This window comes from Protopterus annectens, chromosome 4.part1 (genome assembly GCF_019279795.1).
Source record: "Protopterus annectens isolate FY-2018-M chromosome 4.part1, PAN1.0, whole genome shotgun sequence".
In the NCBI taxonomy this organism is placed as follows: Eukaryota; Metazoa; Chordata; order Ceratodontiformes; family Protopteridae; genus Protopterus; species Protopterus annectens.
This window is the reverse complement of record NC_056734.1, coordinates 753,731,057-753,744,507: the sequence shown is the minus strand read 5'-3', so window position 1 is coordinate 753,744,507 and position 13,451 is coordinate 753,731,057. Positions and strand designations below refer to the sequence as shown.

Genomic DNA, 13,451 nt, shown 5'->3' with positions numbered 1-13,451 from the left:
ATTGGAAACTGATCCCCAGATGTCTGGCCTAGAAGTTCACTGTCATAATTATGGAAAGGGAGTTTAGTACCTTTGCCATGATAGGGTACAGATATGTCCATATTGTAGAGACTGTAAATGAGCTTCCAAAGATTTCTAATTTTAGGGTGGGGGGCTTCTCATTGTCCTTTGCAAGACCCTTGCATCTGACCTAAGGAGGTCTGCCATGAAGGATATCTGCCATGTTACATCAGTTGCTGCTTTATGATTGGTTAAGGTTGGCTTAAGGCGTTCAGTGGTTTATTCAGAGTGTACACCCAGTCCCTGACCAGTCTTCTACTTCGAGTCCCTTCCCATAAAAGAAAAAATGAGATCTGTCTCCAAAGAGTGGCCCTGACAAATCAGATTGTGAGGAAAAGGAAGAAGCTGTATTATGGATGCCAGCTGCCCTCTCACCTAAATTATGGCACAGATGATGAAGACAGTGTACCTTCAGTCTCTTTTAGAGGACACATCATTTGGAGATGCTCTAGGAGGAGGGAGCACTCCAAATGGCAGTCCAGGCAACCCTGTGCTTCCAAGATGAGATGCATTGTCTTTCTAGGGCTTGAACCTCATAAACCTTTAGTTTATACCATCAATCAGGACACTATTCATGATTTCCTTGAGGCGGTGTTACTGGAACCAAACTTCCATCTCTCCTGCTCCAAAGAGGCAGGATCATTTTTACAAGGTGTGATATCCTTGGAAGTTCCTGTATAAGATATCAGTTGCAGATAACTCTACAGTGAACCTGGAGATCTGCCCTGTGGCTTATTATTGATGTCCTTCAAGAATGCAACTGCAGTCCTGACATATGGGTTGTCCTGCCTCAGGCAGCCCTTCGGTCGGCCGGATTCCAAAGTCTGGGTCCGGCGTCGACTGATGTAGCCTCCTCCCCGACGTCAGAGCGGCTGGGGTATAAAAGCATCAGCCGGCGCCATCTTTTCCAGTCTTTCTTGCCACGCGGTGCCCGAAGCAGAAGCAGTTCGCAAGTGCCGGTTGGCCAGCTCCTGTGTTTTCAGCTACCGAAGTCATCAAAAAAGCTAAGTACCCCATTGGGGACCTTTTCTTGCCTCAGCCGATGTCAGATAAAACTGTAAAAGTTAACAATTGTTTGTCTTGTGGGAAACAAATACCTCATAAGGATTTCCACTCTTACTGCCTACCCTGCCTTGGCCCAGACCACGACATCTCGGCCTGCACTGCCTGTGCTTCCTTTAATAAACGCACTCTTAGGCGTCGGGCAGACTTTGCAGAAGACTTTTTTTGGGAAACTTTCTCTTATAACATGCCGTCGGAGCTTCCGACAGCACATATTTCTAAAAAACGGAAGGATCGGGACTGACATCTGCGGTCCGCGGTTCCAACCGACACCCCTCTCAGGCCTTCCACGAGTGCCTCGGTCTCCTCCGAGGCGGTTACCCAACCGCTCCAGACTGATGACACCGTTTTACCGGTGACTTCGGTCCCGGAGGCCAGTTCTGTGCCGATTATTGATTTTCCTCCCGAAACCGAAGCCCAGGAATTACCCGACACCATTTCGGTGGACAAAACTACCCCAGCACGTGGGGCAGCCAGGCCTCCTGTGTCTATGTCCATTAAGGCCTACACACGTGCTAAGGCTGCCAAACAGGCTAAGTCTCTCCCTCCCAAGTCTAGTTCACAGGGATCCTCTTCTGGTTCACAGATATTGAGTTTAGCTGAAGACCTTATTTCCTTAATTAGGGGCTTTCAGCCACATCCAGACAGAGGTTCTCAGCCGCCTTCTGACAAAAGGCCTAGGGTTGAGCAGGTAGATCTACCCCAATCCTCTGATGAGGCCTCTGGTGATTCTGGTCTTTCAGATTACCAGGAGGAGGCCTTCCCGGCCTATGAGGATTCTGATGCAGAGGAATCCATTCCCTCCGCTTCACCTCCAGAGGATATTTCTTTTGGGGAAACACTTCATTCTATGAGAGCATTTCTAGTGACAAGGCCAGGAATATTCAGACTCCAGGAAAATGTTAAGGCAATTTTTAAAGTTGCCCCAGCATAGACCCTTAGCTATACCTCCAGTTTTAGTTGTTTTGGATGATGTGTATGCAGACTCCAGTGTTTCCCCTGATTCCCTCCCTGCTGCCCCTGTCAACATCTATACAAGGCCCACACTGCTGATCCAGAAACTCTTTCTCAGGGGCCTAGGGGGGCTGTTACTACTACTGCTAAGAATCCTCTACCTTCTGATAGGGATTCTAGATCCTTAGAGAGGTGGGGTAAAAAAGTTTATACTTCTTCCACCCTTAACATGAGAGCATTAAACTGTCAATTTCATATGTTCCAGTATCAGGAATACATGTTGGATGAACTGCAAAAGAAATTGGCCTCTCCTGAGCCATTAGATAGGAAGGCATTGCAGGATTTGGTTCATAATACACAGCAGGTTAGCAATCATTTCCTTCAGTGTGGATATGATGCACTGGAAGCTTCATGTAGAGCAGCCATGACAAGGGCTGTCATTCGCAGGCATGCATGGTTGAAGGAACAAACATTGCCAGATCAAGTTAAAGTAAAGCTCCTAGATGCACCACTGGAAAAACAAAAACTATTTGGTGCTAATGCGCAAGACGTACTAAAGAAACTTGAGGAAAAGGCTAAATCAGTACAGTCAAAGATTTCCTCCAGGTACAACCTCCGAGATTCAGCAGGAATTGGCCTTCAAAGAATTGGTCCTTTCCAGATTCAGACAAGTATCAAAGAGGTAAAAACAGGTGATCAAAAGGTAGAGGGCAATATTGGGGCTCCTACAGAGGCCGTCAATGGCAGCCAACTAACCAGAGAGGTGGAGCAGGAACAACCACTGCTCAACAAGGACAGACTCAATGACTTGACTTTGACACCGCCAACCAGGGCTCAATTAGAAGCACCTTTGGGTGGAAAGCTATCTTTATTCTCAAAAAAATTGGCACAATATTACAATGGACAAATGGATTCTGGACATAATAGACAAGGGCTACAAATTCCACTTCCATACACTGCCAACAAGAAAAGGCATGCCAAACCTGCCACCAAATCAGAGGGCAGAGGCACTCATACAAATTTCAAAGCTGTTACAAATAAAAGCTATAGAAAAGGTTCCTCCACAGGAACAAGGCCAAGGATTTTACTCAAGACTGTTCCTTGTTCCAAGAAAAGAAAAGCAATGGAGACCTATCCTGGACTTGTCCGCACTAAACACTTTTCTAATCGTGCCAAAATTCAAAATGCTGACTTTACAGCAACTCCTTCCCATGCTGGGCAAGGGGTCTAGGCTGGTTACTCTGGACCTCAAGGAGGCATACCTGCATGTCCCAATCAGACAAAGCTGCAGACGATACCTCAGATTTCTTGCAGGGTCAGAGCATTGTCAATTCTCAGCATTGCCTTTTGGCTTATCTACTGTGCCCAGAGTATTTACGAAATGCCTGGCATGAGTAATTGCACACTGCAGACCTCAGGGGATACAAATATACCCTTACCCAGACGACTGCCTTATACAAGCAGACACCAAACAAGCCTTGTTAAGAAACCTGGACTATGTCATTCACTTACTACAGGCTTTGGGATACAGTCAACATTCAAAAATCAAGACTAGTGCCATCCCAACAAATAATTTTCCTAGGAGCCAAACTGGACACAAACTCACAGATGGCTTTTCTCACAGAAGAAAAACAAGAACAATTACTAGATTACTTCAGAAATCTAGCAAAGCAAACCCAGATGACTGCAAGGAAAGTCCTGCAGGCCCTGGGTTTCATGGGATCTTGCATTCTTCTGATTCCTCTGGCAAGGCTGCACATGAGAAAGCTACAATGGTATCTAAAAAGTTTATGGTCTCAACACAGCCAGAACCTAGAAGAAGTTATACCACTCATTCCATGTCTTCAAAAGGAATTTCTGTGGTGGGCACAAGCAAGCCAGCAAAACAAAGGTATGTTTTTCAGCAAGCCTCAAGCAAGCCAAACCATCACAACAGACGCCTCAGATCTTGGATGGGGGGCACACATGGCGGGCAGATGCATTCAAGGGCACTGGACACCAAAAGAATTGCATCTCCACATCAATCAGAAAGAAATGCTGGCAGTGATTCATGCAATCGAGGCCTTTGAAAAATTTCTTCATTAGGGCCATCTACTAATAAGGACAGACAATACCACAATTATGTGGTACATAAACAAGCAAGGAGGCATCCATTCATACCCTCTCTGCAGATTGACAATGAATCTTTGGGAAAAATCCCTGAAACTGAACATACAGCTGCAATCCCAGTTTGTTCCAGGGAAGGACAATGTTCTGGCGGACAGTCTAAGCAGAAACATTCTGGACCCTCACGAGTGGATGTTGCATCCAGGCATTTTCTCACAAATAACTCATGCATGGGGAAGGCCGGACATAGATCTTTTTGCCTCTCACCACAATCATCATCTGAAAAAGTTCTGCTCAAGGACACACCATCCTCAAGCATGGAAGATGGATGCTCTCTCCTTCAGCTGGAATTCTCTAACAGTCTATGCATTCCCACCTCTACCTTTAATGACCAAGGTGTTACTGAAGATCAAAACAGAACAACCAAAAGGCATTTTGATAGCTCCAGACTGGCCGAGACAACACTGGTATCCATTACTAAGGAGCATAACTCGCACCAAGCCGTGGCCCCTGTCTCAATGGCCACTGCTTCTAACTCAGCACAATTGCAGGACCATTCACCCCAACCTACAAACATTGAAGCTGACAGCTTGGAAGTTTCCATGACTACTACTCATTTTACTCTCTCCAAGAGGGTACAAGAAATCATTCTGGAAGCCCGCAGACCTTCCACTAGAAGGGCATATTCAGCAAAATGGAAGATATTTAGCATCTGGAACACTAAAAAGGGTCAAGATCCATCAGTAATGAGCATTCCACAGATACTAGAATATTTGGCAGAAATGCTTCACAATGGCCTTTCTTACTCTTCCATAAAAATACACGCTTCAGCGATTTCAGCAGAATACAACACTGATCCTCCTGTATTTTCTCATCCTTTGCTAAGACGGTTTCTAAGAGGGATAAAGAACATCAAACCTCCAAGGAAACCACCGGTGCCTGCATGGAACCTCAACTTTGTGCTGGAAAAATTAACTCTTCCTCCTTTTGAGCCAGCAGCATCCTCTGAATTGCAATTTCTCTCCTGGAAAACTGTTTTCCTTTTGGCAATAACCTCAGCAAGAAGGATCTCTGAGATACAGGCCCTCATGGCAGTACCACCATTTCTCATTTTTCATCAGGACAGAGTTTCTTTAAGAACCAATCCTTCCTTCATGCCAAAAGTGATATCCAGGGTGTCTCTAAATCAAGCAATTCACCTGCCTACTTTTTTCCCCTAATCCTCAAAATAAAGGAGAGAGGCTTCTGCACACCTTGGACATACACAGGCAATTGTGCTACTACTTGGACAGAACAAAGACTACCAGACAATCTGACAAGCTTTTTGTGGCCTACGCTGCTGGAGTACAGGGAAAGGCAATTTCCAAACAAACAATTTCTAAATGGATTGGAAACTGCATTCGATTCTGCTACTCTTTCCATGGAAAAAAATGTGCCAGCCGATATCGGGCCACATTCCACCAGAGCTACAGCCACCTCCACAGCCTTCCTAAGGGGGGGTGGCTACAAAAGACATTCTGGAAGCTGCTACATGGAGCTCCGTGCATACATTTTCCAAACATTACAACCTGCCTTTATATTCCAGATCCAGAGCAGGCTTTGCTTCTGCAGTCCTGCAGGGCATTCTAGCTACACCATCTTTATCTTAGGTCCTACCACCCCCAGTTTGGCTATGGTATTCAACCCATATGTCAGGACTGCAGTTGCATTCTTGAAGGACATAGTACAGTTTTGTACCTACCATAAATGTAGATGTCCCATAGATATGCAACTGCAGTCTGGTTTTCCCTTCCACCTACCCCACTGTATTTTTCCTTTTGGGTTGCTACCCCTATTTCAAGCTAGCTGGGGATATCTGTTATGGTGTATTTGTTTATTATTGTTGTGCATGTCTGGATTTTCTTCCATTCTACAAATTCAGCCTTCCTTAGAGGGCACCTGACATCTGGGGCAAGAAACACTGAAGAAGATGGCGCCGGCTGATGCTTTTATACCCCAGATGCTCTGACGTCGGGGAGGAGGTGACATCAGCCGACGCCGGACACAGACTTTGGAATCCGGACGACCGAAGGGCTGCCTGAGGCAGGACAACCCATATGTCAGGACTGCAGTTGCATATCTATCGGACATCTACATTTATGGTAGGTACAAAACTGTACTTTCCCATTGCCAGTGATCTAGGCAGCAGACGTTTGGCCTGATTTACAACATATTTGCATAGCAGCAACCTGGCCCTTCAGAGCTTTAAACTTGCAAAACATCAGGCTGAAATTTCAGTTAGATATTGTCAGGCAATTCTTAGAAGACTGAAGGGAGTTAAAGATCACACTCTGAAGGCTACAGTATTTGGCTAGAACCAGATTGCTTTGCAGGTGGGGTAGGCATGCTGTAAAATGTGGCTACAATGCTGTGATTGCAGCACCTAGGGCTTCTGCTATAGGATCATTTCTAATTGTAGACTGTCTTTTACAGAGGATGTCAAGGCTAAACTATTTGAAGCCCAGCCTGACAATGATGTAGTGGGAAAGGTTTTCCCTCTGTTGCCAAAGGAAATGTCCTGATCCAAATATTTGAACTCTCAGCCTGAGATATCTTTAAGAGACTGGAGGAGAAGGAGGAAGACTGTTATCAGTGAAACACGTTTTACCTGTTAGCCAACTCATACCAAGCAGTGTCCCCAAAAAGCGTGGTAAGAAAGATATGGCAGCAAGAAGTCAAAGGGATGTTTGGAGGGCTCAGGTGCCCAGACTTTACCTCTGGAACGACAGTGACTGCATCGTTTTTCTTTCCCCAATCCACAAAATCCCTACAAAGTTTAATCCTCCTTTTCGCATTCAAAACCAACCACTAGGTTTATAACTGTCCCTTCTCCAAAATTAGCCAAATATAATTGGGAACAAATGGGTTATGCAGATCCTGACAAGGGACTACAGATAGCACTTTCTGTCCCATTCAGAAAATGCAGGGCATCCCTCCTGTTCTAAAAGATCAGGAACATGTGGTGATCCTTATCGTGGAAGTGTTGGCCCTAGGGGATATTGAAATGGTCCTTAGTTGTAAAGGTTCAGGAGTTTCTGTTGAAGACATTTCTGATCCCAAGTAGAGAGTACATGAAGACTGAATTAAACTTGTCAAAGTTAGAAGTTCTTTCTTGTCCCAAAGTTCAGAATGGTTAGCTTTGTTAGGTCTCTTCCCTCGTAGCCTGGCTGAAAATTCTAGACCTCGAGGATGCATGCGTTCACACATCCATATACATGAACCACCATTATCTAAAGTTTGTAGTAGTGAGCCAGCATTTCTGGTTACCTCCCTGCCCTTTGGTTTACCTCTTGTGTCCAGAGTCCTTAAAATGCCAGCCTCTAGTAATTGTTTATTTTAAAACCAAGGGCATTTATGTTTCTTCTTACCTGGTTGATTGCCTCATCCAGTCCCTATCACAGGAGGGGATACAAAGGTTCCTGAACTTAACCCTTGAGTGCTTCCATAAGTAATGTCCCTCTGTAAACATTCAAAGTCATATCTGATTCCAGTTACATTTGTTTTTTTTTTCCTTCATCCCACTTAGATACAGTAATATCCAGCCCATTCCTTCTCTAGAAGAAGTTAAACTGCCTTCCTGCTTCATTCCAGGATATGATTAAAAACACACACACACACCCAGGAATTCAAGAGAATCCTGGTCATAATGGTGTTTACCATTCTAATATTGCTACCAGCAAGAAACCACAGTAACTGTTGGGAACAGTTGATCTGATCCTTGGAATGTTGCTTCTCAGTCCTGCCATGTGTCACATGTGAGCTAAATGGTGGAGAGACTATATTCAAAGCTGCAAGGCAGAACTGCTAGACTAAGACCTACTACTCTGATAAACTTAATTCTTGCTGCAAAGTTTCTGCTTAGAGCTCCACACAAACCGGCTTGGGCAGTGGATGATATCTACCTGAATTAAGCAGTTATTTTTCTTTAGGTTTTCCTTCTGATACATTTATTGTGTAAGATACTGTAGAAGATAAGTGAGTAGAGACCAGAAATGATTCTGATTGCTTCTTTCTGGTTATGGCAACACAGGATTTTTTCTTTTTCCTTGATGTTGACAAAGAAGAATGTACTGCAGCTGGATTTCCTTATGAAGTTTAGATGGTTCTTTGTGGACCCAAACTGTGCCATACTCCCAGTTAGCAACTTGGAGTTTTTGACTTTCCTCCTCTTTGGGTACTTTTATTCTGAAGACATGCTTAAAATTACACAGGAAAGCTAGGATACTTAGTACCAGGATGTCCTACTAAGCCGGATGGAAATGGTTTTCCCTGTGTTGCTAAAGGAGGAACCATGGTTGATCCAAATCTAACGGAGATGTTCTTGGTTTTGCAGTACCTGTCTGAACTTTTTTCTTCATAGTAGGCATAAGCTCATCCTTAAATTGAAGTTGTTAGCTTTTTCTGCTTGTCTGTATATGGATCTTCTCTAGATTCTTGGCTCATGGTTAACAGTTTCTGAAAGGTGACCGCCATCTCAGACCACCAAGGAAGAGAGTAGACCTATCTTAGGAATTTAAATATCCTGGAGAAATTAACCATACCCACATTTCGACCTGCAGCTACTATGTGTTTGAAATTTTTGACTTGAAAGCCGTCTTAGTAGCTATTACTTCAGGCAGAAGGATTTTGGAATGCCAAGCAGTTAAATGCACAGAACCTTCTTTGCCTTTCCATAAGGGCTGGGTGACCAGTTCCCCCTCTTCAGGCCAAATGTAGTTGTAGTAGTCTGTGAACCAGGCTGTCCAACTATCGATCTTTTCCCCAGGATGCCAAAATAGAGGGAGAAAAAGTTGTGTACTCTTTGGATATGCAGAGGCATTTGAAGATTAACTATGATATAAGGAAAGAGTCTGAAAGAACTAAGCAGTTGTTCTTCTCTTTTTCTAAAGGGAATTAAGGTTTGCTAGTCTCTAAACAAACTACTTCCACGTGTCTTGCTTATTACATTAATTTTTACCATAAGCATTATAGAAAGGCCTTGCCTAGTCTGATCTGAGTGCAGACTACTTGAGTGACAGTTGCCCTTACAACCTTTCTTTGTAGAGTAAATATTTAAGATACACTAGTAGCAGCCACCTAGTTCTCAGTCCATTCATTCTCAAAGCACTGAATGATAGATTTGGTGTCTAGATCCAGGAATGGATTTGACTTCTTTATCTGTTGCATTCTACACCTTCCCTCTGGTTACTAATGTAAGTGGTAACAGCTGCTTTGGGAATCTTCCCATATTTTTTGATTTCCAACAGCAAAACATTTTAAGAGCATAGCACAGTTGTTTAAGCAACTTACTGTTTTATAGTAGATGTTTGTGTGTGTTCCTATTTTCTCTCCTTCCACCCCTTTCTAAAGACCTGCATGAGAAAGAAATTGATGTAATTACTAAATTGCGGTTGTGACTACAGAGGACTGTATTGAGCAATAAAAATTGTGATAAATGCTTAGATGTCTGTTTTCCATATGTGATCTGGAAGATTCTGAGAAACTCCCCTGTAAGGCATTGACATAGGCAAGAGGTACATTAGAGCAGTTAGTGTCTTAAGAGTCCTGCATAAAGTTGGTGTTTAGCAACCACAGAATTAAATAGTCCTACATTACGTTAATGCATGTTGATCATCTGGATGTACTGTATTGAGATAATATGCAGTCATTAAAACCAGGGGATTAGTTTCCTACAAAAATCCAGTCTGTTTTGCTTTTAAGAGCCCCATTAGAAATCATTCCAAATTTTTGAATAGTTGTTTTATATCGCACCTTGCAGGGTCCAAATAAAAAAAATGTTCAACTGTTGTGCATTTGAAATGGACTTTAATTTATTTCACAGACATATTAAATTTAATTGGTTGATTGGAGAAGACCATTCCTTGTTTCCTGTAAAGTTTTATGACTAAACATTTTGATTTAATTTTGCGAAACTAATGAGGAAGAAACTCTTTGCATTTGGATTCTTGCTGTAAAGCTGATTTGATTTGTATATGCTGTGGAATTGGGAGCACTGCCAGTCTTTTCTGAGGAAGAAGCCACTTTCTAGTTGTTTTGTATTTTTAATACTTCTAGGGCTTTAACCAAGAGGATCTTGAAGGAGAGCGGGAAACTGTCATTGCTGAGAAACCTAAAGGAAAGAGAGCTGCCGAATCAGACTCTGATGAAGGCGTCAAAGAAAGTGGGAAATTGTGAGTATCTCTGCAGATTTATACTGGGGTTTAAAAGATAGTAACTATTCAATCCCTAAAGAGATGCCTTGTGGCAATGGACTTTATTTGTTGAGGTAGATGGCTGGACCACAAATGTCCCTTTTCAGCTACAACCTTGTACAATTCAGTTTAAAAAAAAAAAAAAAAGCCAGCCAACTTCCAAAGTTTCGAGTCAACTTCCATGTGCCCAAACCATCAGTCAGCTTGAGCTGAGTGACTAAAAAGGCTGATTTAGGTTCCTTCAGAGCCATTCTGCCACTACAGAGTACACTCCACTAAGGCTTCCGAGGTCGATGGTCAGCTTGTGCTGTTCCTTCACTGAACAGATATGTTCCCTTAGGGGAGAAAATCTTCCATTAAAAAAAGTTTAATAACTTTCCTGAACAGGAACGTGTTATTTTAAAGCTAGGAGTTTGTTTTTTTACGGGATTGTCATAAGACTGTATTGTATTTTCAAACGAGTGTTTTTTTTCTTGGCAGTTTAAAGGATGTTTCAAATACTTTAAAACCATTTTTTTTTTCTTTGGAGAAATTGTTTATTTTACTTTTGTGGAGCTGGCAAAGTGTTGTAAGGTGCTTTTTACTAAGTTTTTATGTGAAAAATTTGACTTTAAATTTTTACTGGCTTTTGCTGCTAGTTCTTTTTGGCTTGACCAGGAAGCAAACTGTTGGTCCTATGCTTGATCCTTCTTCCTGCCATAAAAAGAAAAAAGTTAAGGAACAGCCTTTGCCATCACAGAAGGCCAGCAAATTGCCTCATCTGCAGGTGGGTGACTCTGTTATGGCCATTAGTCTCAACTCAGACCATTCTTTTACCCCAGATCCCTCTAGTGTAGGATCTACAGCCACTATGGACTGAGGGTTAGCAACATCCTCTGTGGCTGTTGGGGTTCCCTATGTGTATAAGGGAGAGCCACTCTTGTCAGTCCTTGGAGAGGTAACAGGGAAGACTTCCCTGTTTTGTCAGTATGTTGTGCCCATCTCTGGGGTAAACAGTTGTTGCCATTAATAACACTGTTGGTCCCAATTTTCATGTCCAAAAGAAACTGAAAGCTAAGTGTATATTTACTACCAAAATTTCTTTGGACAAGAATAGTTTACCAAGTCTGACTCTGGTTTTAATTTAGGCTGTTGATCCTTCTTATAAAGTAATTTCTGGTAAAAAGAAATAAGGGAAACATCTTTTTTTCTGAAGAGATTAAAAGTTGAGAATTTGGACAGGCAGATGAGGGGGCAAATACACTGTTTACTCCTCAGATTTCTCATTCAGACTCCGAGGAAAGCTCTGTTTTTGATTCTCCCTGCAGGGGTAGTCTCTTTCTCGGAGACTGTTTCCAGAATGTGGTAGTATTTTCAGTGGGAGAACACTGAGGTTTCTCAGTCCATGAGCTACCAGGACTTTCACCTGTTCCTCTAGTTCTGTCAGCCTTGGAAGATGTGTGTGGTAACTGGCTGCAATTTTCCTGCTAGTCAGCCAGCTGGCCTTTAAAAGACAGATGAGATGTATAAAGTTCCTCATTCTTTTAAGTTTATATACACTCTTCCTAAACCTGACCCAGCAGCTATAGCTTTAGTTAGTCCTACTGCTAAACATTTAATTGATTCCAATCTGTTTCTGTTAAGGGTGGGAAGATTATCGATTGGTATTGGGCAAAAACATTGTATGCTTATGCAACTTTATTTTCAGAATTTTGAATTGTCACTTTTTTTTTTTTTGTTAATGCTTTGACTCGTGAAAATATGACGAATGTTTTTGTCTGCAGTTTCTTCTTGTGAGGAAAAATCTACTTTAAATAATTTAATTCTTCTATTGTATGGGGTCACTGCTCATTGTTCATAGTGTGTGTGTGATTCTTACTTCTAGGGCTATGGCCACCAGTACTGATGTTCATCGTGTTACACTGCTGCAGTCATCACACTTGGATAATTCTGCTGTCAGGCGGTACCGCAGTCGGTCAGAGTTCCAAAGTCTTGGTCCGGCGTTGGTTGCTGTCGCTTCTTCCCTGTCGTCAGTACGCCAGGGGTATATAATATGCATCCGATGGCATTTTCTTCAGATGTCCTTCAAGAATGCAACTGCAGTCCTGACATATGGGTTGTCCTGCCTCAGGCAGCCCTTCGGTCGGCCGGATTCCAAAGTCTGGGTCTGGCGTCGGCTGATGTCGCATCTTCCCCGACGTCAGAGTGGCTGGGGTATAAAAGTGTCAGACGGCGCCATCTTCTTCAGTCTTTCTTGCCGCGCGGTGCCCGAAGCAGAAGCAGTTCGCAAGTGCTGGTCGGCCAGCTCCTGTGTTTTCAGATACCGAAGTCATCAAAAAGCTAAGTACCCCGTTGGGGAACCTTTTCTTGCCTCAGCCGATGTCAAATAAAACTGCAAAAGTTAATAATTGCTTGTCTTGCAGTAAACAAATACCTCATAAGGATTTCCATTCTTACTGCCTTCCCTGCCTCAGCCCAGACCACGACGTCTCGGCCTGTGCTGCCTGTGGTTGCTTCAATAAGCGCACACTTGGGCGCTGGGCAGAATTTGCGGAAGACTTTTTTGGGGAAATTTACTCTTATAACATGCCATCGGAGCTACCGACAGCACGTTTCCAAAAAACGGAAGGACCGGGATCGACATTCGCGGCCCACGACTTCCACTGACACCACGCTAAAGCCTACCACGAGTGCATCGGTCTCTTCGGAGGCGGTAACACAACCGCTCCAGGCCGATGACACCGCTTTACCGAAGACTTCGGTCCCGGAGGCTACCCCGGTGCCGGTTGTTGATTTTCCTCCAGAAACCGAAGCCCAAGATTTGCCCGACACCATTCCGGTGGACACAGTTACTCCAGCACGTGGGGCAGCTAGGCCTCCTGTGTCTGTCCATCAAGGCCTACACACGTGCTAAGGCTGCCAGCCAGGTTAAGTCTCACCCTCCTAAATCTTTTTCACAGGGTCCCACTTCTGATAAACAGGTCATGACTTTAGCTGCAGATCTAATTTCTTTAATTAGGGGCTCTCAGGCTCATCCAGACAGAGGTTCTCAGCTGCCTT

General features: G+C 43.5%; 1 protein-coding gene across 1 annotated transcript in view; it reads left to right on the top strand.

Moving 5' to 3' along the window:
- Positions 1 to 13,451, top strand: part of IWS1 (interacts with SUPT6H, CTD assembly factor 1) — an 801,761-nt gene that overhangs the window by 249,604 nt on the left and 538,706 nt on the right. Inside the window, exon 8 of the mRNA XM_044070501.1 lies at positions 10,276 to 10,391. Within this exon, the coding sequence (XP_043926436.1) occupies positions 10,276 to 10,391 (116 nt within the window). The remainder of the gene's footprint in view (positions 1 to 10,275; positions 10,392 to 13,451) is intronic.